Source organism: Phragmites australis, chromosome 5 (assembly GCF_958298935.1).
Source record: "Phragmites australis chromosome 5, lpPhrAust1.1, whole genome shotgun sequence".
Classification (NCBI taxonomy): Eukaryota; Viridiplantae; Streptophyta; class Magnoliopsida; order Poales; family Poaceae; genus Phragmites; species Phragmites australis.
In genome coordinates, this window is record NC_084925.1 from 43572957 (window position 1) to 43600802 (window position 27846).

Consider the following 27846-nt stretch of genomic DNA (forward strand, 5'->3'; position numbering starts at 1 on the left):
TTGCATATGTTCATTAGTCATGTTAATTACACTTCAACATCCTGACAGCATGGCTAAGCACTTCTACTCATGAAGAACACCTAACCATAAACCGCTTAGACTTCATGGGATAATAAGAAAATATCTAGATAAATCCTAATATAGGTGACTACCCATCATATTAACATTGCATGCAATTTTATAAAAAAAAAGTTTAAAATATAGAAGCAATATGATCAAAAAGTACACTTGTCTTTTATCCAATGATACTTAGTGTTGTCAAAACCTTGGTCTTGAAATCTTTGAAACAGATCCGAAGTGTTATCGACTAATCGTTGATTCTAATGACAAACAAAAGCAACATCAAATAAACTTTAAATTACAAAAATAATAGGAATAGAACGATAGATTGAGATCTTTGATTGGGCTAGACAAAAAGAACAAAATTGATTGTACCTCTTTTGAAGAATTTTTTTTTGAGAAATTTGAGAAAATTGAAAATCAGGGTATGACACCAAAGGCCCGAGCGGGCCCGTCATTTCCACAAACATGTTTTGGCCATGGTTGCGCCATGACCAACGCTCTATGCAGGCCAAGTGACCAATGCTCTTCATCTCCTGATTGAGCCGGTGGACCACCATGGCCTCCGGTTGCCGAACCTGACGAGGAAGACGCTCCTGCTGTGTGGCTAATCCAAATTGCACATGTCGATTGGACAGCTGCTAGGTACCCAGGGGTGGAAGGTATTTTAAATACCGATCGCCCGATCGGTATTCGAAATAACGACCACCTTGCAGTCGCAGAAAAACCGCCTCCGCTTCACGCTGTGGCTCGTCGGAGCACCGCCGTGCATCGAGCCATCCCTTTGCATCCCTCCCCCTCTTCCTGGAAGGCTCGCAGCTGCCCCCTGCTTGCATCGAGCAGGGGTGGTCGGAGGCGAAGATGCCGAGCGGCGAGGCGTGGTTGCAGATGAAGACCCCCCCTCATGTTGAGGTGCTCAACGCCTTTCATGCAGGGATTAAAATTTTGGTAAAATTTCTCAAATTTTAGGAATTTTGGAGGGGAACATAATATCTAATTCCGGAATTTTCTTTCACTAACATGCGGGACCCGCAAAACGGGGACAAAAATGGACAAAATTTTAGAGAAATTTCGTGAATTTCGGTCTTTTTACCGATGAACGATAAAAATCAAACGAAATTGAAATCCCTGCTTCCACCTTGATCGGGTTCCGAGGATCCACAACTGTATAGCAGAGAGTTTGCAACAAAAGTTTTTGTTATTTCAAAGTCTGAAAATAAAAAATACCACACTTCAATAGAACTTACAAGACAATACTGCCCTATGCTCACAAAGTACAAGATCACATTCTCTTTTCTTTAGTTATCACACGTGATGCATCTTGAGTTGACATGTTGGCCTTAGCTGTCTGAATAGAAAATATGAGTAGACTTGCTATGAAATTATATTGTTTGTGAAAAAAATACAATCATGTAGGAATGGCACCGAACTGAACAAAATTGAAGAAAATATAGGACCGTTAATCCATGCATACGTTGTTACCATCACTTGCGCCTTCAAAACTTTAGTTCAAATTAGACAAACAAAAATAGCATTGAAAATGACTAGAGATAAATAAACATTGCTTAAATTACTTCCCAGAGCTAGAAAAGAAACCAAGAACCGGAACGAAAAACAAATCACCATTGATCGCCCTACTGGCGATGGAACACACGTACATACTAGCATGCTTCCAGTGACGTGGCCATAGATGTTGCTCTGCCGGATGCGCTCGCATGGCCACGACAGGAGCAATACCATCACTATTAGCATCGCCTTCCATTGACTCGACAACACGGGTCGGATTGATACAACGAGATTGTTCATAACTTGGATTGGAATTGGGGACATGAAGCAAAACAAGGGGATCTAAGCATAGCAATATGATCTAGAGAAGTTCTAGAAGGTGATAAAAGAAGATCAGAGATAGTACATGAGAGAAGAGACTAAGGAAGATCAATATAGAAGGGAAGGGGGTTCAGTTTCGTGTAATTTTCGATGCCCTCTCTGGTTGATGCATTGCTCTTCTTGTAGCATTGCCAATCCATTGTTTGGGTCGTGGACTTGGGATCGTCAGTCCATGCCTCGTGGTGTAACCCAGGTGGCGGTCATAACATTCCTTCCATCCTTTCTTGAATATCGGCTTGCCCCCAAGCCAATGAAATGAAACCACCTAGATCCCATGTCTTCCTGCTTAAGGCCAAATGCTAATATGCTATCTCTAACACTTCCATTTAGCAATATGAGCATTGATGTATGAGCTCCTGGACAGATAGTAACCCCATTTGTTTCATCTGCAACTGTACCAAACCTGAACTGGCAAATTGCTGCTCCTGAAACTGATCTTGCTTCTAATCTCCCTGATCCATGTATCAGTTGTACTACTTCATGTGTGGCAATAACACTATAATCTACTTTTGGTTGGTAAGACACAACTACCATACTCACATATATAGGAAGCAACAATGATTTTAGGAATATTTCCCTAGCAAGAAACACTCCTTGTATGTTGCAACAACAATTGTCACTAACCACATCCTTGTGCTTGGTGATCTTGTTAGAACTTCTTCAGTGAGTAATACACCTACTTTAGAGGCAAAGTACCCCTAAAGAAATCCTTGGGCACTAAAACAACTATTCCCAGCAACAACGCTATTGGTTATGATATTTCATTTGAAATTCCAATATGCCATGCAAGTTTGGACTTGAAGAACCCCAAAGCAGCCAACTACCAAATATGTTTATCCCTTTGTTAGGTGGTAGCCATAGACTAAACTCAGCCAATTCTTCAGATATAACCATATTGTGCTCAAGTAGCCATCTCAGACCAAGGATCATCACCACCACGCCTCTGCTGCTCTGAATCTATACTTGATCAACTCTAAAATTTAGCCCAGCAGCCATATGAAGTTCAACACACCTAAGACCCGCCACCATGTATTCCAGAGACACTACAAGTTCGACAGATATACCTACGAATATGTTTAAGGAATGGTGCAGGACACCACCATGCTTCTGTTGCAACAAATAAATGTGTTGAAGCTACTGAACATCTACAACATGCTTATCAACAAGGCCCTTAGCTATAACACATTTGAACCTCAAGCAATCACTACTTGATAGCTTCTTCTCAATTAAAATGGCCCTTGATAGAATATTTGGTGGCCACGGTAGTGTCATCTTTAGCATAACACCTTGATAACACCCAAATGACGGCCATGGAATTAGCCTAACTCAGCACCGTTCCATGTCGTCTTCAGTTGCATAGGCGACAGCCATGGTTGTGGCTTTTGGTAACCTGATGCCTTTACCGAGCACAAACAATGGCCACGACACCGGTTGTAGCTTAGCCCCAATATCAATACCATGGACTTTAGTAGTAGATGGCCATGTCTTCCACTTGTCCCACTTCACCGCTAGTGGTTGCAGTACCACTGAGCTTTGATTGGCCCCTACTCCAAACATCTAGTGTGTAGAGATGGAGTATGTGCCATAGGTGGGGATGGCTTGGGAACCTGGATGCATTTCTTGAGCACCTGGCGTGCACCCAGTTCAGCGTGTACTAGGGACACCAAAATCCATAGCGTGAGGCTCTGGTTGTTGACGATAAGCAGCGTAGGGACCAGTGATGATGCCAGAGAAGTTCCTAGCAAGTATTCGGGAGCCAAAACACAATTTCCATGGCTTGGGCATTTCTCCAAACAGTTGGCAGACTCCTTGATGTTGCTGTTGCTAGGAACGATGTCGTTGTTTGGCAAAACTGCAATATCAAGGATGTGGTCAGGGACGAGCTCCTTGGTGAATGTGGACATAGATGGCGCTTGAAGCATGGCTGGTGATGATCCTAACGATCATGTTCGTGGCAGTGTTGGACTCGCTATCACTGGGCACGCCGACACTGACACTCATCATCGTAGCAGCCACAACGTGCTCCCCACTCGCAACCTCCTCCATGTGAAGCTTCTCGGAGCCAAGGACAATGAGAGCATTGTCCGCCTTAGCACCTGATTGGTCACGCCTCCTCTCCATGTTATCAAACCTCTCCATGAACTTGTCCTCAAACCTCTTGAACATCTTCTTCACTTTGTCGAGAAACATCTGTTGTTGCTGTGTCAAAATTGGTGTCTCATACCATATTGTTAGCATTGCCTTCCATTGATTCGACAAGATGGGTCAAATTGATACAACGAGATTGTTCACAACACGGATTGGAATTGGGGACACGAAGCAAAACAAGGTGATCTAGTGAAGTTATAGAAGGTGATAGAAGAAGACCAGAGGTAGTACATGAGAGAAGAGGCTAAGGAGGAAGGTCAACATAGAAGGGAAGAGGGTTCTGTTTCCTATATTCTCTTCGATGCTACCTCTGGTTGATGCACTGCTCTTCTTGTAGCATTGCAAATCCATTGTTTGGGTCGTGGACTTGGGCTGGTCGACCCATTCCCTGTGGTGTAACCCAGGTGGCGATTGTAACATCACCACCGCCCACGTCGTTGTCATCACCATCATGGCCACGAAGCACACCACAAACTGCACTGCCGACATCAAGGACGCCGCCCACCCCTCGTCGCCTCTACTGGCCACCGACAGGTACATAGCCGCCTGGCGCTGCACCCATGACAACCACTGGTGTTGCCCTGGCGTGGCAACGTCCATGGCGCAAACGCTAAGGCTAGAGTAGAGGAGGTGAGGTGGAGCAGTGAGGGAAGATTTTGGTACGGAGCAGAGGTGTGTTGCCATTGGTTGGTTGTTTTTTATGTTGGGCATGTTGTGGCACTTCTTTCTTCAACTTTATACTCCTCCTGTAAAAAATAATGGCATTTTGGATTGTTTGTAGTTAACATGTTTATACTTTGACCATAAATATTTTTTAAATAGCTCGAGTTTACTTTTGAAAATAATATGGCTTGATTTTTCCTGAAAAATAGGTTAAAAATATTACAACTTTGCTACATTTCACATATATTTTATATTAGTAATTAGTAGCTAAAGTAATACATCAGTGACCATGTCGATGTTCAAAACAACACTCTTTTGTGATTGGAGGGAGTAATTTGCATGGAGAGAGGCGTGGGGTCAGATCTCAAGACTCTTCCTTCCAAGGGATTTTATTGGAGGTTAGTATAGGTGATCACGCTAGAAAGCTTTTTGTTAGCCTTCTATCTAATAAATTATAAGTGGGTTGAGCTTTAAACTTTACTCAATCACATATCATAACGTGGAAAATTATCTATGCGTCAACGATGCCTTTATTACTCTTGAGTAGTTGATCTGTTCCAAATTAAAACTCTTAGGGTTATTTGCTTTGTGCTGTGATGTGTAGCTATACTTCTGTAGGCTGTAGCAGGACATATTTTTAGATGATCTTATAACAAGATTCATCAATTTGTGCCTGAACCTGATACATTGAGTATTTTTATTATAGAATTGTTGAAACATGAAGAGGAATGGGGACATTGCATCTCTTTTTCGGAAACATGCAGCAAAGAAGATTGCTTCTTCTTCGTCTCCTTCTCTGGCTGCAGCTGTGGCGGAAGAGCAAATTCAAGAACAAGTATATATTGGGGTCATTGATCAAATTAATTAAGAGCTTGACAATTAGTTTGATGAGGTTAATATGGAGTTGCTTTCTTGTATGTCGGCCTTGAATCCTATCGACTCATTTGCTTCTTTTGATGCAGACAAGGTACGTAGACTTGCTGAGTTTTACCCTAATGATATTTCATGCACCGACTTGATAAGACTCTAAATGCAACTTGATAGACTTGCTGAGTTTTACCCTCAACCTAACATGAAAATCAAATTTAGAGGCGTCAGCATACCTCCTCTTGTTCCATGCTGCAAAACGGAAGTCTCTTCCTCTATAGAGAAGTTGGTGTCTTCTGACGACGTCGTCGCAGATGTGCTGGTTGTTGAAGATGAGGAGGTAGTCTTCCGGGTGGTGCTTCACTATCTAGCATTGGTGCACAGGGACGCCGAACTCCTGTGAGATAGCATCAGATAGGTGATAATCCTCCGTGGTTGCAATCGGTCAGTTACCGGCAAGCCAACAAACAGTGGCTCGTCCCAGCAGATCATCAAGGTTCCTAGCCACAACACCGATCACTGAGGCTACAACGAACTCCTATAAGGGGCGTGCGGAAGGGTCTCCTGGGAAGGTCGCCATGAGCTTATGAAGGTGGCGATGTGGATATGTTGTTGATTGTTGAGATGTGTGGTGGCTTGGCAAGCAAAGCTTGCTTGTAGGAACAATATGCAGTCTGCTGTGTGGACACTGAGGAGAAAGCTATTCTGGTATAAGAAGGCGGAGGGGGTGGTGGTGGCTGAGCCTTAAATGCACTCTTGCATGCAGCTGCGTGATGGCCAAATTTTTGCATCACCAGCACCTTGTTGGGTCCCTACATTGAGCCACTTTGTGATCTCGGGCAAGGCAATTGAAACATTTACCGTGGGTTGTCTTTCTGTCTCTTTTAGAAGCAGCATTGAGATCCCTTGGTTGGTGAGCCCTTGTTTCTTTCATTGAAGAAGATCTCTCCTTGTGCCACTAGAAATTGGGCTTCACTTTGCACCAACCTTCTTCATCCCTATTGTCATGTCCATCTCGAGCCCTGTGTTTAGCTGTTTCGGAAGTAGCATTGAGAGCACCTGATTGGTGAGCCTCTGTTTCATTCATTGAGGAGGATCTCTCCTTGCACCACCAGAAATTGGGTATCACTATGCACATTCCTTCTTCATCCCTGTTGTCATGTCCTTCTCGATCCTTGTGTTCAACTGCTACAGAGGATTCTACGACGGTGATTTTAGTACTCTGCAGTCTATTGCCAAACCAGTTGGTCTCATTGTTGCTTCTTGCACTAACCTTCTTCTTCGGAGTAAAGGCCGCTGCTCTGTAAAGGGAATTGGGAGCCGAAGGCCGATAGGTGGGAGCGAGTTGAAGGGATTGAATACCTGCTCTGGCTCTAGGCACTGAGGAATTGTGGGATGCGTATCATACTGAATTGCAAAGGGGTCGAGGTCACCATCAGTCAACCGCATTTGTTGCTCAGGAAGGGCAAAAGGAGCACATTGCTCGAATCTCGTCGGCCTCTGACATAATTGTGCAGGGAAGGTCTGGATCTTAGCACTGGGAAGCTCCATGTCCTGCAACTCCCAAAAACTGCATTGCTATTTGGCTGTGGTCGCATTGCTCCAGCAAAGAAATCTTGTGAGAAGCAGATAAGATATGGGGGAATTTAATGCAAATCTGCCAATGTTGTTGGGGATGGTTGCCAGGATGGTTGAGGAGACGACAAAGAATCTGTGGCGACACCTTGAAGATGTGAGGGGACTCGCCCTTAATTCAGCATAGGAGCTCGACCGGAGATATGCGGATCCTGAGGGTAGGCTTCACCTGTTGCCATAGTAACTTTCCTTGCAGAGTCAGAATGGGTGGACAAGGGAGTGGAGAGGTTGACTCCATCACCCTGGTGCCCACCTGGGTGAGTTGGCTGGATTTTGCTGAAGATCTAGAGAGTATGACTTAGCTGATGTAGTCGCTTGTTGGGATTCTAGGGTCTAGGACAAAAACCATGCCATCCGCTTGGGAGGAAAGCGAAGAGGTTGGGTCTAACCTTGTGGGAGAGGAAGAGAGATGAGTGGATCTGAATTTGGTTGTGGACTTGGATTGGATTTTCTATGGAGTGGGGGATCTAGGGGTCGGTGTTGAGGAGTTGCTAGAGTGTTCTAACGACTCCATCCAAAGCCCCCTCACTTAACCCATCTCTGGTCCGTTATACAATAGTATAATCGTGCAAGCAATACTTTTTATTGTACACGATAGATACACGAGATTCTGATTTTTAAAGGAAATGTACTCACGTTTCATTATTATTTTTTCAATCGAAGTGCTAATCTCGCCAAAAGAAGAAAAAAATCAAAGTCCTCGAACATCAAGGGAACCTCCTGGGGTTGATTGATGATCCATCTAAGCTCAACTGTTTGATTACTCTTACAGTCCTACTTGGTATTTCTGGCGGAGGTCGGTCACCTTTGCTGACCGCGAGACATGCTTTCCGCGAACTCATACGTGGTCTGCTACTCTGCCACAAGCGTTCGGGCGGTGCTGCGCGTTGTCCTTGGCTTACAGAGAAAGGACAACATGAATTTTCTGTCTGCAAATTTTATAGGACCCGTCCTCACGTGTAGACCCTCTTATGTGCCTGACACATGTTATGCACAGTGCAGGGAGGGGCCAGCAAAGCACACGTGTCCACGCAGGAGAGGGTCCGCGGAGTGTACGTTGCTTCTCTTGTTTTCTTTAGGGTATGTGCGGTGATATGGATGGTTGCTGTCCGTAATACGATTTCATATCACATATAAATAATATAATAGATAAATCATTATGTGGATTATCTGTAAGCAATCTAAATAACACCTAATTGTTAAGTAACACGTGGAAAGATAAGACCACGAATAATAGAAGATATATATACAATGGAAGAAATATTACCTATAAAAATAGTTATCTGATGTTTTAAATCGTCTGATAATTAATAAATGATATCTTTCTTTATCTTATTTTACTTTCCATCATATCAAATAAAATCCTATATAATTTCTTTTCTAAACTCCTGAAGTGACCTGTGCACGCCCTTAGCCGGCGGGGGCAATACCCGTTGTCAAAGGTAACGACGGTGAAGGAATAAGACAGACGCCGACATCACTCACGTGATGGGTGGTCAAACTGAAAAACCGCATGTCACGGCCCAGAGTTTCTAAACACGTAATTAAGTGCTAATGAGCATCATTTGTTTTTGTTTTGAGCCATATAGACTTGCAGTGTGGATTAAACCGAATTTAGTTGAACTGGGTTTAACTGATGCGTTGTGAAGCATCTCCTAAAATTTCTATGGAACCTAGGGCTGGTGATAATTTTAGAAATTAGTAGATGCTAGGAGAAGAATATAATTGAATTTTCCCAAATTTTTGGGGATTGTTTTAAAGGCATAAAAATCAACACAAGTTAGAAAAGCTTGCCTCTTTGGAGAATTTTCATTTGAAATTGGTGCAAGCTTTTTGAGTCAAACAAGTTCAAATGGGTTCTTTCTGAGTTTTAGTTTCAAGAAAAATTCGTTTTACCATTTTGGACTTTGGAAAGGCATTCAAATGGATGGCTAAAGTGGTGGAGATATTTTGCCTGGCGGTTACTGTTCACGCGGGACCCACTCGTCATCCTCCCTCCTCACTCAGCCGCGCTGCTTCCAGAGGGCGGCGCCGGCTTTGTTGACTTCCGCGGCCGGCAAACCCAGCACGCCGTCGAGTCACCGGCCGAGCCTTCGAGTGGAAGCGTCGTCGGCCTTAACCCCCCCCCCCCCCTGGACGCTCTCTCGTGGTGTCTCTCCCCTCTCTTCCTCGCTTGCTCTCCCTGTCGCCCAGCACACGGCAGAGCATAGCCGCGTTGCGCCGCGCCGCCGGCCAAATCCGACGCGCCACCGACGGTTTCCGTTGAGCCCGAACCCAGTGGAGCCGCAGGGAAGAGCGCCCCGAGCTCCTCCGCCGTTTCCCCTCCTTCCCCAGTCGTTTCCCGCACGGATTGGAGCCACCCGCGCCTTCTTCCCTAACGGCGGCAGCCATCTCCACCCTTCTCCGTTGAACCGGTGAACCGCTGCCATTCCCCGGCGACCAAACTCATCGTAAGCATCACCGTCCCCCATTGAGTGTAGCGTGCGTGTCCGTTGGGGCTTAGCCCGTCGCCGGCGCGCCTTTCGCCGTGCAGCTGTGCGCCGCTGCCTACGGCGCACGCCGTCGGCCGAGCCACCGCCAAGCTCATCGGTGTTGGGCCGCGCCATTCGGTCCACGCGCTCGCATAGAACGTGTAGGTGTGCTCGGCCGAGCGTATTGCACCGCTGTCTAGCCGCCGGCGGTCTGAACCGTGCCGCCACCATGCTAGTTTTGCCCCTCGCCGCCGATCGCCGTGCTCCGGCCATCGCCGGCGTCGACGTGTGCCCCCGCCGTAACCACGTGCTCGTGCAAGTGCTGTTGCCACCCTCGGTCGGGACATTCAGGCCGCCGTTCGCCGCCGGCGACGTCGCCCGAGCCGCCGGCGCGCTGTGTACTGGGCGCGGGTCGATTTTGACTTGGGTCAAAATACGCCGGCCCCACTGTCAGTCGCAGCAGCTGGCCAAACCCGAGTGGAAAAAGGTTTAGGGTATTTAAGTATTCGGAAAAATCGGAAAATGCGAAATTGGGTATTTGTTAAACTAATAAATCGGCTGAAACATTGTAAAATGTATAAAAAATGGAATATGGCTCCAAAAATTGTAAAGAAAATTTTGTTAGCTTTATGTGCTCATGCTCTACATGTTAAAGTTGTTAGTGACCATGAAATATGTGCTGGAATTTCCTTAGTTAATGTAATGTGCTTAAAGCCTCATTAATTCATAACTAAATATTGGTAACTCCAAAATTGATGAAATCAATTTTATAAATCTTGTTGATTTATTCCCTGTTGAATAAAAATATGTACCTTCATTTTTTGCACAGTTAGCATTCTAGATTGATTTAAGCCTTAGTTATGCTTTAATTAATCCGAGGATAATTGAATGGTTAACCCTAATCTCAATTAGGAAATCGTTAGTGCGTTAAACTCGTACCACGGTGCTTTACGCTGTTGTCACAGACTATGAAGCGTCATTCTTTACATAACATTCATTGCATTGCACGCGTTATTCTTTCAGGGAGCTTCGACCCGGCGAACGAGGCGAGCGAGGCTGTCCCCGGTGGTTCCCGCAGTGGTGATCGGGACTCGGGTAGCTGTGAGCAGCAGCTAGGGCAGCAAGGCAAGCATCTATCATACTGCACCGTGTCTACTTGAAAATTTAATATGTTATCTACGCTTATGTATACATTGCATGTGTCGGGTACCGAGTTGGGTAGAACCTATGCCGATACATTATCCCATTTCGGTCACGTTTCACGTGTTGTTCCTAGGAGCCTAGTAGTGTCGTCGAGGTCTAATGATAGTTCGCTATGCTTAGTGGTACTTAGGCTTTCCGGTAGAAGTCGACGACGGCGTCCACCGTTGTCGCGAGCCTAGGGCTTATTACTTGTTCACACTTGTGGTTGTGTTGAGGATGAGTCGGTTTGGTGAGTGGTGAGTTGAGATGAGGTGTGAGCGGTGTTAGGGGTGTCATCTGCTCACGAGGAGTCCTCAGGCAGTTCGGGGAGGGAACCCGGACACCGTAGATCGCTTGTACCGGTTAAGCACCAATCATCGGTGTAGTCGGCTTTAGCACTTACCTTACTCACCACATGCTGATATAATGGTAGGCGAGCTGATTACCTTCGCAGACGTGGTCATGTGGGCCTCGTCATAGACGGTGTGAGTCCGGTTTGAGTCCGGGCTTTTAGCGGTATTAGTTTGCTCGGGGAGTAGTTCTAATACCGTCGTGCCGAGCTATGGTTGATCCACATGGTTGGGCCTGGTTGGGAAAGGTTGTCACGGGTACCCCCTTGTGTGCATCTTAGCGGGTGGCACAAGCCGTATGGTCCATGTGTCGTGTGGGTCCAGGAGTATCCCCCTGCAGGGTGTATAATCAGTTCGAACTGCCGCGCTCTCGGTCATGAGCATCGCTATCGCTTATCTCCACCGAGCGACCATGTTTTGGTCGTAGAGTTTCGATGTGGGTTGTGGCATGGTTGGTTTGGGGTGGTTTGGTCGGTATGTGGTTGGTGTTTTAGTGGGAATGGTTTGCTTTTATACACTTCTTGTTCATATATCTGTTCTGATCAGTTGGTTGGCAGGGTTTGAGTCAGTGGTTAGTTAAGTCAGTTGCTTACACCTAGAGTCTAGGTTGCTTACCGCTTAATGAACTTAAACATGTCTTAATCCTTGCTACAGCTTTAAATGCATGATCCTTGGAGTCGAGAATATATATACTCATACTGTGTAAGACTTGCTAGTACCTTCGTACTAAGGGGTGCTGCCCTTAAGTTGCTTTCAGGTTCGCAGGTTGGCGAGGAAGAGGCAGTGTTCGGCTACTTTGTGCCTGCCGATCAGGGTGGCGGGCAGGAGTATCACATTCTACTCCGAACTCCGGCGCTTTTGGTATGGAGCCTAAGGGCATATGGCTCTATACTCTTTTGTTGTATAGGTTTTTCTTCCGCTGCATAGTTGTTGTTGTTCCTCTTTTGTTGTAAATTGTGGAAGCAGTTGCATGTTTAATAATTGTAATTCAGTTTAATTATTTGCTCTCTATTAAACTGTATTGTGATATTTGAGTTGGGAGGCATGTGTTCCGATCCTGGGCACAAAACACGTGCCGGGACTACCGGAATGGTATTCTGGTTAATCGTCGAGGTTGTGATTATGAATAATGATCCTCCTGATGATTAATTAGAATACTATTTGGACGGTTCCTCACACCGCATAGGAGCGACAGATGACTAATGAGGGACGACGGAGAAGTGTTGGAAGCAGCTGACAATTAGCTAAGCAACGAAACTCACTTTTACGGCTCCACGTCAAACAATCTCGTGAAGATTCATTCTTACATGCACGAAGAGGCTGTTGTAGAATCTAGTAGGATGTACTAGTGTGGTTCTTGTTCAGATCAACTCGTTTTTTTAATCACAACAAAATGGGAAAATATGGAATCTCGGAAAACAAGGGAAAAAAGAACGAAGCGGGATCATGGCATGGACCAGAAGCTGCCGTCATCTAGCATCATGATCTCGTGCAGTCCTTCGCCACCGGCCTTCGCTGCTGCCCGGCCGGCACCTGTGCCACGTGCACCGGCGACGCCGCGTTTGACCTGCAGTTCTCGTGGAGGCAATGGCTGCGGCTGTACAGCCGCCCAGGAAGATGCCGGCGCCGCGGCAGCAGCAGCTGGGAAGTTGAGCTTGGCGCGCTGGCCCCGGAACTCGACCGCGGCGACGTCGTAGGCGCGCGCGGCCTCCTCGGCGGTGTCGAACGTGCCGAGCCACTTGCGCACGGCACGGTGCGGGTCGCGGATCTCCGCCGCCCACTTCCCCCACGGCCGCCGCCGCACGCCCCTGTACTTGCTCACCCTCGCCCTCCTCCCCCTCCTCTTGCCCACGCCTCCCGTTACGCGGCTCGCGGAGTGCTCTCGCTCCTCGCTGTCACTGCTCGAGCCGGTCGTCGCCGCGGCGAAGAACTCGCAGCCGGGGCACCCGTCCACGCCGCACCTGGCGCACGCAGCGTCCGCCGCGGGGGCGTTAACGACGACAGCCGGCGCTTCCTCCGGCAGCAACGCGGGCCCGGCGGCGTCCCCGGACACGACGGAGATGAGCGCGCGGAGGAAGAGCGAGTTCTCCTGCTCGGTGTTGGGGAGCTGGAACCCGCCGCGCTCTAGCCTCGGCACCATGGCGACAATGGCGAGGCGGTGGCGGTGGTGCTCGCTCTCGTGCGTCGGTGCCACGAGAAAATAGTGGCGCACGGGCAACGAGGTCAGCTCTCGTGTGATGATGCGATGATCCACACTGGTGTTTCAGGGTGATCCGGGCTTTATACTGAACAACGACGTGCAGTTTAATATGCCCACCTGCTTCTCTCCTCGCGACGCACGCGGAGTTTAAACGGTGGGTTTCGATTAGCGCGCGTTCAGATCGTGGGTGGGAACTGGATATGGAGGATCAGTAGAGAAACGGCTGTTGAGATTATTCGGTAGATGCACGCAGCCAGCACGGCTTGCTTGTAATGCATGGTATTATTTTAATATGTTCACGCTTTATCAATGGCGGAGCCAATAATTAAATCAAGTGCCCATTTAATGGGCTAAACAAATAACAAATTGAAGGTTTTTCTATATAGGACATTCAACCACGTACCTACAGAAAATAAGGGACTAAGAGCACCTACAATAGGATGTCTAGAGGAGATATTTATAAAAAAAAAATTGAGTTTTTTTCTCAACTGCACGGCACATGTGCTTGGATAGAGAGCAATATGCTTATTTAAATATCGCTTTTTATATTAGTAATAGTAAGATAATTAATTATATTTAAACACATGTAATCTTTGTTTGATTAAAAATTATAATTTTTATATAATTACTTAACACTATCTTTCTTTAAATACTTAGCCATAAACATCTAATATTGTTCATGCTCTAATTACCTAAGATACACACTGGTTAGGACTGCCCTACCCCTCCACACTCTATTATATGGTCCAATTGGCATTCTTATCTTATGATGAATAGTGCATATCCTGAGCTCAACGAACGTTAGTTTCGTGCTGCAATCACAAAAAGTACGTTCAAATTAAGTACTACAACTGATGCCACTTCAATCCTTAGCAACTTCTAGGTGTTAGTTCTTAGTTAATTGGTTCAGTACGTATTTGTTGGTACTCAAATCTATCACAGAGAAGTAGTTCATAATTCAAGAATACTAGCTAGAACCGTGTTGAAACGAGATGAAAACATCGTATACATATTTTCTTCATCGTTTGAAAATAAAATAAAAATCAGAAGAAGAAAAACGTATTCTTATTACCTGCTAGCGCGTACTGAAAACAAGCGTAGTTTCTGCCTAGCCTGCATCCACCGCCAGCTCGTTTACCAATTTTTGTTGCGCCTCTAGCGAACTGAACGCTGAAAATACACATCGAAGACTTGGACCAGTTGAGCTGTTGAAAATGGTGCCACCCCACACGTGCAAGGTCAAAGCTCGCGGTGGCACAGTGCAGCCAGCGTGTCCAGATAACATCGATCTCGAGAGGAATTAATTATTCGCGGCTGAGGTTTATGCGAGGCGGTGCTTTCCGCGTTCTCATCGTCGTGCAGCGGTGCAGGTCGGTGAACTCTGTGGCGGATGCAAGCCGGGGATCTCTCTCTCTCCTTCCTTCTTCCTCCAATTTTTCTCCTCCTCTTCTTCCATGTCCAAAAATTAAAAAGGGGTAGCCCCCTCCGCCCCAGAGTGTGGATCCGCCCCCTGAAGGAAGAACAGGTTGGGATTGGCATGGCCGTGGGTGTTCTTGTCAGGTCGGCTGGTGGTCCTCTCTCTTCGTCATGTCGAGTCGAGCCGACCTGGCTATGCGTTCGACCAAGTCGTGAGAAGCGCTGCAAGACTAGCCTTTCAACAGAAAGTACCAACACGTCCTAATTAGTGAAACTCTTTTTTTTTCCCCTTTGACGTTCAGACTTTAAGTTTGCATTTCATGATTTAGTTTCAACTTTCTTGAACTGAGAATTTTTATTTAAAATTATAAATCTCAGATCGAAATTTGCAAACTTTGAACGCAATAACACCAAAACGGGGCATCGTTCACTAGTAAGCTTAATAGCGAACATTTACTGGATAATAAATGAATTCTTTTGATTTTTCATATCGAATCAAGAGCAGGTAAAAACACTACAAATAGTATAAATAAAGAAACTGAGAAATAAATTTAATAGCCAATTTAAGCGTATTTGGAGCCAAAAGAAAGAAAAATATCGCAGAGACAGAACTGAAGAGAAAATTCCATTTTTTATCGGCCTAAAAAGCCCCTTCGTGATTTGGGCCTTAGTAGGGCCTAACGGAAGGAAGAAATGGAAGAAGACGGCCAGTCTCAAAGTTTGGCCCAGAAACGAAATTGTAGGCCCGGTCTGGGACATCGTGTCCAGGCCGAATGGTTGAACTTCATAGGCCACTCCATGATTTAGAACGGAACTGTAGGCTACTTAATCGTGTTTATCAAATTATCGCTAAAACTATTTGTGGATATACATGTAGCGCAAATAAGAACATGCACCATTTTTTCTCGCAAAAAAAGAGCATGCACCATTTCATATCCAGTGAAAATTTTATTGTATGTCATTATTCATCGAACCATAGAAATGTAAGTCCTTCATCCTCACTCTGTTTACGGATGAAGTACCTAATCTTCACTACACGGACAATTTTCAGGATTAAGCTCGGAGACAGGTTGTAATTTTCCAGTACAAGCTATGAAAAAAATACAGGTCAAATCTGATAACACCCTTCGTGCTGGTGGCAAATTTTCTCCCAGACGGCATAGCCATCGCCGTGCGCGACGACCTGGAAGCCTTCGGGGATGAGGTGCTCAACATCGAATCTTGGTCCGAGCTTTGTGATGACCTTGCCGTCGATCTCGGCCATGTAAAGGTCGGCGTCGGAGTCGATGATGCGGAGCTCGCTGTCCGGGTGAATCCCGTGGCGGTTCCTGATGGAGACCAGGTTTGCGATCTCGTTCTTCAGGCCCCAGTCGAAGAAATGATCGTAAAACTGGGGAAAAAGGCACAAGTTTTCTTCAGCTGATCACGAGCATGCACGGCAATTTAGAGCTTAGAACAGACTTGCTAGTACTCACGATGCATGGGTTCCCGGGGTGCGTGAGGACCTTGTCGGAGGGGAAAGGCCACATGTGCTGAGTCGACCCGGTGTCATGGTTGTCGATGAAGGTCACGGCCTTGGCCGGCCACCACCCGATCATGCCGGGCGCCTTGCCGTCCGCGCCGCGCAGCCGCCACAGCTCGCCTTCGACGGCGACGTTGAGGATGCCCTTGGTGGTGAAGTCGAACGTCGTGGCGGGGCCCGACCTGCCCACACGGCCCACCCAGTTCACCAGCTCCTGCCGGTGCGCGCTCTGATCGTAGTTCGGCTTGCCATCGCCGCCGTACGCCAGCGAGGTCCATATCTCGGCGACGGCGAAGCTGCGCTCGGTGTTGTCGATGTAGATCTTGGCGACGTCGGTGGAGTAGCCCTTGGCGAAGTCGAGGTGCCACGCGTCGAAGCCGATGTCCGTCTTGAGCCAGTCGAGCCAGCCGATGAGCTCACGCTTGACGCGCGGGTTGAGGTGGTCGACGTAGGGAGCGCCGCCGAAGTCGGCGCCGGTGTCAGGGTTGCCTGTGCGTCGGAGTATGGCCTGTCGTCGCGGCAGATCATGTGGGGGCCCCAGTTGAGGCGGGAGTCGGGCTGTTAGCACCCCGATCCAAGAAGGTAGCACCGAGCTGTACGCACACCACACGGTAGTAGTATTGGTATTATCTAGAACACGAGTTCATCACCTAATCATCTGGAGAGGAAGAAGGGAGGAGGAGGAAGAAGACAGGGAAGAATTGTTCTGTTCTAGCCTGTCTCTACTTGGTTCGTTCCCCTCGTTAATACCGAGTGCTGGCGCCCTACGCTACTTACAAGACCGGGCTCATACAAACATTACAGAGCCACGACGGCCCAATTACCTTGGGGTTAGCCCATTTGGCCCTCTTGCTTCTTCGGTTCTCATTGGTCGCTCCAGTCATGTCGTCATCGTTTGGTGTGGCCGGCTCCTGCACAGTGGTGCCGACAATCCCCCGATCTTGGAAACCGGCTTGGGACCTGCTTGCCCCCAAGCAGGTGCGAAGGGAAACGCCTGGTGAATTGTCTCAGTGTCCTCCTAGGAAGCTATTTGTGTTGGCATTGCAGACCACTTGATGAGTGCTTGCGGAATCATTTTGGCGCCTCGACGAATGGCGCGGTGCTGAAGAATGTGTTGAGGAATGACTTGCCTGGAGCCAATGAACTTCTTAAGTTGGGACACATGAAACACTGGATGGATGGATGGAGGAAGTGCTTCGCAATTCCAAACGATATGCCACTTTGCCAATGTGTTCCACCACTCAGTATGGTCCAAAGAACTTGAATGGCAGCTTCTGACAAGATGGTTAGATAACGAAGACTGAACATAAGGCTGTAATTTCAAGAAGATCATGTCATTCACTTCAAAAGAGTATTCTGATCTGTTCTTATCTGCTTGCTTCTTCATTCTTTCTTGTGCCCTCCCCAAATGTTGCTGAATAACCTGTTGCATCAGTTTCCTGTCAGATAACCAGTCATCCAGCTCGATTACATTGCATACCTTGGAAGTATCTAGCCCAAAGTGCCTTGGTTGGTGGCCATATAATACTTCAAAAGGAGAGTGTTTCAAAGCTGAATGGTAACTGGTATTGTACCAGAATTCCAATAAGGAGAGCCATTTACTCTAGTGCGTGGGACAAGCATGTACAAAACACCTCAAGAACTAATTTAAGCGTTCGGTTTGGCAATCCGACTATGGGTGGTATGCTGAGCTCATTATGGGTTGAACATTGGCCAAATGGAATAGCTCCCTCCAGAACTTGCTTGTGAAAATCTTGTCTCGGTCAGATATGATTGAGAGAGGCAAACTATGCAGCTTATAAATGTTGTGCATAAAGGCATGAGCTACTGAGGCTGTTGTAAAAGGGTGATGGGGAGGAATGAAATGCCCGTACTAGGAAAATTTGTCCACAACGACCATTATATAGTTGGTTGAACCTGATTTTGGTAGCCCTTCTATAAAGTCCATGGAAATTATCTCCCAATCATTGGAAGGAACAGGTAAAGGATTAAGCAAACCAAGATATGTAGATCTATCTACTTTTGCCTGCTGACAAATTATGCATGATTGCACATATGTATGAGTGGTTAATTTCATACCTTTCTATGCAAAAAGTTGTTTGAGGCGCCAGAATGTCCCCCCACGGCTAAATCATGTACTGCAGATAACAATTTCTATTGCAGTGTAGGATTGTCTCCAATCCATATCATGTTTTTGTATCTGAGAATTCCGTCTTTCAGTGTGAAATGGGATACAGCTTTGGAGTCAATAGAGATAACAGACATTATGTGTTGAGTTTTGGGATCATATTGATAACCTTCTCTAACAGCATCCAACCAAATGGGCTGACAACAAGATGTTGACATCAACTGTGCAGGAGGGTTGGAGTGGCGAGATAGAGCAACAACAACTCTATTCTCACTCACTTTCTTGTAAATAATTTTGTATTGCAGACCAATGAGTTTTGTAAAAACTTTATGTTGCCAATTAGTGTGCTATCTTTGGTCTGACAGATGAGTGAGACCCTTTTGATTAGTAAATATGGTAAATTCTGCTAACCGAAGATAAGCTCTCCGATCAGTCCATGTGCTGAGACACCATGGTCTTAAGCACTGGGTGCAGCGCCATGCACCGAAACTATTCCATGTTCACCAGACAGTGAGTCGCCTGAGTAGCGTTGTGCACAGGAAAATTTGCAGTGGATCCTGAAAGAATGGAATTAGTAGATAAAAGTGACAAGTTATAATTTCGCGTATCAGCATCCTGAACAACCGGCTCATTTTGAGGAAAGGACACATGATTAGATAACACGGACAAATCAGGCCGAGCATCGCTAAAAACAAAGGGGAAAACCTTCTCATCAAAAAATAACATCCCTCGAAATATAGATGCACCCGGTAGAGTGATCAAGACATTTGTAGCCCTTATGGAAAGGACTGTAACCAAGAAACACGCACATCTTAAACCGAAAGTCAAGTTTGCGAGAATTGTATTTGCAGAGACTCGGCCAACAGGTGCATCCAAACGTGCGAAGGAAAGAGTAATCGAGAGTAATATGAAGAAGACGACTGATAGGAGTGGCACCATGAAGGACCTGACTAGGCATGCGATTGATGAGATAACAAGCGGTGAGAAAAGCTTCAACCCAATACCAAACAGGAAGAGATGAATGAGCAAGAAGAGTGAGCCCAGTTTCAACCAAGTGGCGATGTTTGCGCTCAGCGATTCCATTTTGTTAGGAAGTATGTGGACATGACAGAAGATGAGAAATCCCAGCCCGTTGGAAATATGTGTGAAGCATGTGGAACTCACCACCACAATCGGATTGGATGGCGTGAATTTTAGTGTTGAGGAGGCGTTCAACATGATTTTGAAAAGTATAGAAAACTTGTTCAACATCAGATTTATGCTTGTGGAGATATATCCAAGTGAAATGACTAAAATCATCCACAAAACTGACATAAAATTTGTAACCCCTAGAAGATGCAAGGGCAAGACCCCATACATCGGTGTGAACAAGTTCAAGGGGGGGGGGGGGGGTACTAGTGACACAAACAAAATTATTATAATGAAGTTGATGACTCTTGGCACGTTGACAAACATCACACACAAAGAATTCATGACCAGGCAAACACGGAAGTTTATTAGACCAAACTACAAACTCGACTACATTATTTGAGGGATGCCCTAGACGATGGTGCCACTGACTTGAAGGAATCCAAAGAACAAATGATGCTTGGTGCAAGGATGTGGAGGACACCCTGTTAATGGGAATGGCATAGAGCTTGCCTTTACTTCTTCCACGAAGAAGAATCTTCCTCGAGACCTTGTCCTTTACGAGGAAAATATTTGGGTAATATTCCATAAAAACATCATTATCGGTCACAAGGTGACGAATAGAAAGTAGATGTTTGTGGAGATGAGGAACACGTAAAACATTTTTAAGAACGAGATGTGAGCCAGGAAGTTTAGAATGACCGATATGAAAAATTTGCAAACCTGCACCATTAGCCACTTGAACTCAATCCGTGCCGACATAACGTTCATGCATTGCCAGCTGGTCCAGATCGCTGGTGAGATGATCAGTGGCTCCTGTGTCAACATACCAGTTGTTGTCATCGTATGCCTGACCGGTGGTCGCAGAGTTGCCGCTGTGGTAATCATCAGGTTGATAAGCATGATTGAAGAATTGACAACACTCGAGCGCCTCATGCCCAAACTTCTTGCATACTTGACATTGGACCCGAGGACGACCTCCGCCATTGCTGCGATCGCAACAACGCTAGCCACGACCTTGCCCACCAGTGCGATCACCACCATGCCCAGAGGTGTCATCGGTGCAAGTGTTGGTGGAGCGAGAGATGTTGTTGGCCGATGACGAAAACCTGCCCGACTGGGCATGGAGTTCCTGCCGTGTCTCATAGCTGAGGAGGAGAGCGTAGAACTCGCTGAGAGAGATCTGTCCCTTGAAGACAATCAAGGAGACCATGAGCGCATCATACTCTGGCACTAGACCGGCCATGATGTAGCCGATGAGTTCGTCGTCCAACAAGGGTCGTCCCAAGGTGGCCATGGTGTTGGCGTAGCCCTTCATCTGCTGGTAGTACTCAGCAATAGACATGCCCTTCTTCTTCAACGTGGATAGCTGACAGCGAACATTGATGACGCTTGCTCTATTTTGCACCAAGAACGCGTGGTGGAAGGCGCGCCATATGTCGGCGTACATTGTCAGGCTAATCATTTGACCAAGGATCTCTTCTATCATGGAGGAGAGCAAAGCACCGAGGACAATCTGATCTTGTTGCTTCCATCGAGCATACTCTGGGTTGGGGACATGCTGGGGTGTCGAGTCCTTGCCGTCGGAGATGAATGGAGACGACACAGGGGTGGATCCATCAAGATAACCGAATAGGCTCTGGCCTGTCAACACCGGCACAACCTGAGCTCTCCAAAGGAGGAAGTTGGTGCGGGAGAGACGTGCGGTAGTAAGACCGGTGAAGGAGCGGGACACAGGAGTGGGGACGACGCTGGTGGTCATGACGGCGTTGGTGGACATGGCGGTGCTGGGATGGGTGGGTGGGAAGCGAGGGTGGATTGGCTCTGATTACCTAGATAAAAAAAAATGATTTACCGTGTATGATACAGTGACCTCCCTTCTCTATTTATATTAGCAGCACAAGATTACATGGAAAGATTACAACAGATCAATACAAATCAATCATCCACGATAGCTACAATATCAGGATGTTTACCAAATATACGAGACACATTGTGCGTATCTTAACAATGATCACCAATACTAGGCTTCGTTGGTCTGCTGTTGCTTCCACTGATTCCAGTGAGACTGAGTGGGTCCAACACAACTCCAGCAGCAAACATTGCTGATATAGCCCCAGCTCTGACTACCCTTTTGTTCTTTGTAGCTTGTTTGAACATGTCCAATCCCATAGATAGAAGGCTCACCAAAGTCTTAGAAGCCTTCCTCTTCATTAGAAGCTTATACTTAAACAGAGTCCTAAAACAAAAACACAAAAAATCAGAATATTTTCTACGCATACACAGAACTTAGTCGTGTTGAACCAACATAGAAAACGAAAAAAAAAAAAAAGTAGCCATGAGACTTCAATGTAACACACATCTCAGAAGATAAATGGAAATTAGAGAATGCAAAATATGCAGGCCCAAAGTTGCAATGTGCAGTGAAAATCAGAACCCACAAGTCGCTCAAACATGGATGCTTTAAAATTTTGCAATGTCAGATACTCAGATGATGGTGAAAGACTGGGTGTAGCACTCAACCATGGTTTTCCCTTGAAATATTGGAACACCATATGATAGGTGAAGGATTGCAGGTAACAAAGTACAGCACTATTGCTCACACCACATACAAATCAACCATGGTTTTCTCAACAAGGATTTCAAGGTAACAAAATACGGCACTCAACCATGGTTTCCTTGTGTTGGCAAGTCGTGGCCGCTTGTTGCTCTCGGTACATTTGCTTTTTAGACAATGAAAAAGAGTTCCGGTCTTTTGCATCATATGATATATACAATCTTTATTTATTATTATATCATCTTAGCTCATAGATGAATCTTGAAAGGAAAAGAAAGTGTAGAAGACCACATGAATGTAAAGCATTGCTCTCGATACATTTGCTACGGCTGCAGCATTGAGAAATTACAATTGCTGAACATAAAGGCGTGCCGACGGGGAAGCCATAGTGGCCATACATCAAGAAAATTACAGAACCACTATATTGCAATCGGTGGTTCACAATTGTTTTAGCTAGACAAGAGAAATCATGAGAAACTTAAGGAGTATGGCTAATGCATTGTTCAGAAGAAAAGTGAGTGCCTTCAATACGCCAAGCTAAAAAAAGATCGGACAGGTAAGTATTTTTTGTAAGACTTGGTCTTTAGAGAACAAAAGAATGATAGTAAAAAGAGATGCCGCATCTTTGTGATCTTGAGTAACCTTGTGCCACTAGAAGAAGATTACTGGGCACAGATCTTTAGTCCTCTATCTTACCAACAAGGCAACAAGCATCCTTGCGAGTCTTTGCCTAATATTAGATCTCTTTGACTCACAAAGAGGCAGAATGGTTAGAGCACCTAGGTTTGAAGGTGCAACGGGGATGATGACTTGCTGATATTTCTCTGTGTAGCCATTTCAACGGAGCAATGAGCAGTAGCAGGATCAGTGACAGAGCAGTTTCGATGGGCCTGCAGCGTGTTACTTTATTTATCATCATTCTCTGTAACGTGAATAAGAGAACTTTGGGCTACATTACAACAACAGCAAAACAAATCGTGGAATAGAACAATTGTGCCATGGAAGAAGTCAAGAAGGCAGCGTCTACTTTACAACAAACAGCAACTCATCTCTGAGCCAATAAACAATTGTGCTCCTATTCCTCATCCTCCTCCCTTTCCCTGGGCACGGCCCCGAACCGCTCCACCAGGAGGTCGGCCACGATCGGCACCAGGTCCTTGCACGGCACGGACTTCTTGTACACGTCGGCCAGGTGCGAGTCGCTGCCGATGCGGCCGCCCACGAAGATGTCCGCCGCCTCCACGATCTTTCCGTTGCTGTCCTTGGTCAGGCAGCCCATGAAGCCAATGTCGGCAACCTGCACCTGGCCGCAGCTGTTGGGGCAGCCGGTCCAGTGCATGCGCACCGGCCGGGGCACTGACACGCGCTTCTCCACTTCCTCCGTCACCTGCAGCGCCCGCACCTTCGTCTCGATGATGGCCTGCCCGCAGAACTGGTTGCCCGTGCACGCGACCAGGCCCTTCAACAGCAGCGACGGTCGCGGCGAGAATCTCTGCTGCAGCAGCGGCTCGGCGAGCAGCACGTCGAGCTTCTCGTTCTTGACGTTAGGGAGCACGATGTTCTGCTCCACCGTGAGCCGAAGCTCGCCGGAGCCGTACTCGTCGGCGAGGCGGGCGAGCTCGAACATGTCCGCGGCCTGCAGCCGGCCCACGGGCACGTGCAAGCCGACGTAGGACAGGCCTTCCTGCTTCTGCGGGTGCACGCCGAGGTAGTCCCGCCTCTGCCGGTTCTTGTCGATGAGGTCCTCCGGCGCGGCGCGCTCTAGCACCCCGTTTGGCATCCTCTTCTCCACCTCCGACCGGAACACTTCCATTCCCTGCGTATATACATCGTGTCAACAAAGACATCAATATCATCATCGGATTAACTGAAGCATTGTTCATTCCAGACTTCGACAGCATCAATTGAGCGAGGCTTACGAGCTCATCGATGAGCCACATCATGCGCGTCTTCTGCCGGTTGCCTCTGAAGCCGAGGTCCCGATACGCCTCGAGAATGGCCTTGCACACCGGGATGACGTCGTCCCCGGCGACCCAGGCGTCAAGCGGCAAGGCCTCGGCCCACCTCTTTGGGCTGATGAATCCACCCACCAGAAGATTGAAGCCGAGCTTGCCGTCCTTGACGGCCGGCAAGTAGGCGAGGTCGTTGATGTGCGGGTGCTCGTACAGATCGTGCGAGCCGATCACACAGACGTTCCATTTCCTCGGTCTGTTAGCAACAACGTGTCGGTGTCAGTGAGGCAGACGAGTATCTCAGTTGATATTGCAATGCAGTCACAGAACTGCCCAGCGAGACTCACAGGTTGGTGACGGCGGGGTTTCCCTGCGAGTTGCTGGTGATGTAGGACGAGAGCAGGTTGGTGTAGGGGCGCGTGTCGACGATCTCGTCGGGGTCGATGCCGGCGAGGGGGTTGCCGACGGGATTGCGCACGTTGTCCATGCCGCTCTGCAGGCTGGTGAGGCCGACGGCGCGGAGCCCGTCGAGGATGGCCGGCACGTCCGGGAGCGTGACCCCGCGGATCTGCCAGTTCTGCCGGGTGGTCACGTCGGCGCACCCATCCTCGCCGTACGCCTCGATGACGCTGGCCAGGTACCGCGTCTGCTCGCTCGTCGTCACCCCGTTCGGCAGCTTCAGCCGCATCATGAAGCGACCGTCTGCAGAGGCATGAAGCGGTCGTTAGCATCATTTTGGATCAGCGTCTGAGTGGAACCCAATCGGAGACGTTTCAATCTTCTGTAGGACCAATCAAGGAAGGATTTTTCACTGTTTTGGGATAAGCCAACAAAGAAATTGAAATTTCATTAGACTCGACTAATGCACCGCCGTGCATGCTTTAATCTGTCTGCATGCACACCCCGATTAGAAAAACACCCGATTTAGAGGTCACCCTTTCTAGCCAACCTGACTGTGTGTTCAGTACACGCGAAATGCGCGGCAATGCTGGGCCCACGTGTTTCCCACGCACGAAAATTCAACCTTGTCGCCCATTGTTGCATCTATTTGCATAATCGTATCACACAAAAAAGCATAAAAAATATAAAGAAGCGGAATCAGATATGCCCACCTATCCGACAAAAATAAACTAAAAAGTTGGAAAAAATACATATGTTCTTCCTCGGTTCACCCAGCTACATAAGCATTTTTGTTAAAATTAGTAAGCAAATCAAAATGGAATCAGAAGCAAGTTAAAACCAATGTGCATGCAAACTAACATGAATTCAGAGATCATAAAAGCAAATCAAATAAAAAATTGTTTCAAAATAAAACAGTAGAGCTCAAGTTTAAGATTGAAAAACCCCAAATTAACATAAGGTTTGCATGTAACACAATTTGATTCTCAGAAGCACAATTAGGACAGCTATAAACAAAATGAAAAAGCAGTTTGATGTATTTTGCTAGGCAAATTTGAAATCATGTATAGGCAAATTTGTAGAACTGTTTGAGAAAAACAATTTTATTTTATTTTCTTAGTCAATGTTGACAAAATGCAAAAGCAACTCGATAGAGCCGAAAAGGGAGCAAGAGACTTAGGATCAGTGGCACCATACCCAGCAATGCATGATCCTCCAGAATCCACTAGATCAAACAAAACATGTACGAAGCACGATCTGATTATTTAAACATCAAATCGATTTGGACATGGTGACAGAGTCGAATCCAACCGATGTGATCACCTTCCTGCATTGTCCTCGATGCTCACAAGCTCACCAGCAACCTCACCAGATCGAACTGCTCGCCGCACAAACCAACATCCCCGCCTCCTAATCAAACCATGGAAGCCAAAGTTGAGTTGTTTTGCGTACCAAATGAGCTCCCCCGTCAAAATCGATCTCCTCCTCTTGAAGCTGCAATAGCTTTAGCTCCATCCTTGCTAAAATCAGCGTCCTCACCTCGGACCTGCGCCAGATCGAACTCCTTCGTGTGCAAATCGAGTCTTCTCAAGTCTCAACTAGATTGTCCTAAGGGCTGCATCGCTACAGACCCAGAGCTTGCTGCTTCCGACGCTGCAGAGAACGTGGACTTCTACCTTCATATTCCAATGGAGAGGGAACAAATAGAAAATGGTAAGAAACTGATAAGGAGCATCCGAGCTGGGACTCGGTTGGCGATGACAGGGGGAGCAAGGAGCTCCCCCCCCCCCCCCCGCCACCCACGTTCGATGTCTGGGGGCAGCGTGGGATGCAGCCCCATTTAATACCTCTAATGAAGGCACCGAGGGAGGGATCCGGTTCCTTAAAAAAAGAACATTTAAGGAGAGAGGAAAACACCAATGGGTGAGCAATGGATAAGGAGAGAGGGACATCAACATCGTGTGAACACGAATAGTATTGAAAAGTTGTGATACCTAGGAGACGGTCGATCGAGTTTGCATGTTGCGCGATAAACGCATGCACGCTCGGAATTTAGATTTTTATCAATTCATTATTTGTGATGCAAGTATATTCGTGGTATAAAAGCTAGAAATAAAGTTTTGTATGTCACATTTGACCCCATGGAACATAAGTTTTCACCAGTGTTAAAAAAAAAAAGAATAGAGTACGAATCAGGAATCAACAGATAGCAGGTTTTGAACTAGTGTAAATAAGGAATGGACCACAAGTGTGAAATAAAATTAAGACAACACTTCCATAACGTTGAGAGTCAGCGTGTGCCATTTCATTTGCATGACTCGGGTACTTGACCTTTGGCCCTTCAGGTGTATTTTACAGATTTTACATGAGTCCTAGAAAGAAATCTCATTGAATATAGCAAGCAATCCTTGATGCCACCAAGAAATTTTCTATTGTCCACTAAAAATTCCAGCCTGAGCTTTCCGCTTTAAAAAGAAGTCCAAACGGTACTCTCTCTCTCTCTCTCTCTCAAACTGTAGGCGAGCTCTCAGCTGTAAGCATGATTAACAGAAATTATATCTCAGAGAGCACGGTCCATTGGTCCAATCATCTATCGCAAACATGTACTAATACAGTTGCGCATCAAGAACAGAGAAACAAAACAGAGTATATGAAACCCAAGGCTTCATAATCCTCTGAAACCACAAACGAATGCACTACCAGTAAGCAGTAAGTAATTAGCGTTGCATAGGCGCAGCGGGGACATACACTGGTGCTTGCGGCGGTGGAAGAGCCCAAGCCACTTGAGCCGGACGTCGACGTCGTCCTTGGTGAGCTTGGCGGCGTCGATCTTCTCCATGGGAATCTTGGCGAGGTCCTGGATGCCTTCCTCCATGAACAGCCTCATGGGCTCCTTCTCCAGCTTCACCTTCTCCTGCGGGTTCAGCCCCGTGCGGTACTTCTCCTTGAGCACCCAGTACCCGCCGTCCCGCTCCTCGACCCTCGGCTCCAGCCGCTCCGCCGCGACGGCCGGCGGGGACGACGGCGCGGAGGCGGAGATGGCCGGGCACTGCCGCTGCGCGGGGAGGGCGCGGCCGGGGCGCCGGTGGGACGACGCCGCGTGTGGGGAGGGCGGGAGGAGGAAGCGCTGCAGGGACGCGGACGAGGCCATGGCTGGCTGTGGCGGTGGCGGTGGCCATGGGTACCGAGCGTGTGGTTGTTTATTGCGGGGCGGGAGGGGGCGCGCAACGCTATTTTTGGCTCTTGGGAGTTGAAGGGGGCAGATGCAGCGCGAAATGGCG

General features: G+C 47.1%; 1 protein-coding gene, 1 non-coding gene and 2 pseudogenes across 2 annotated transcripts; all 4 read right to left on the reverse strand.

The window, feature by feature from the left end:
- Positions 1–12508: 12508 nt before the first annotated feature.
- On the reverse strand, positions 12509–13635 carry LOC133919869 (ethylene-responsive transcription factor ERF109-like; annotated as a pseudogene).
- Positions 13636–15831: 2196 nt separating this feature from the next.
- Positions 15832–17285, reverse strand: LOC133918109 (alpha-amylase-like; annotated as a pseudogene).
- A 3512-nt stretch (positions 17286–20797) lies between these two features.
- On the reverse strand, positions 20798–20937 carry LOC133920205 (small nucleolar RNA Z247). Its single transcript, XR_009910022.1, has one exon. It is a non-coding gene; the product is annotated as a small nucleolar RNA Z247 (small nucleolar RNA).
- Positions 20938–23093: 2156 nt separating this feature from the next.
- LOC133919870 (ferredoxin--nitrite reductase, chloroplastic-like) lies at positions 23094–27765 on the reverse strand. Its single transcript, XM_062364413.1, has 4 exons — positions 27314–27765; positions 24514–24868; positions 24134–24422; positions 23094–24030 (listed from the first exon to the last, which is right to left on the reverse strand). Exons 1-4 carry the CDS (start codon positions 27714–27716, stop codon positions 23290–23292), a joined length of 1788 nt encoding a protein of 595 aa, XP_062220397.1. The 5' UTR covers positions 27717–27765; the 3' UTR covers positions 23094–23289.
- Positions 27766–27846: the final 81 nt, after the last annotated feature.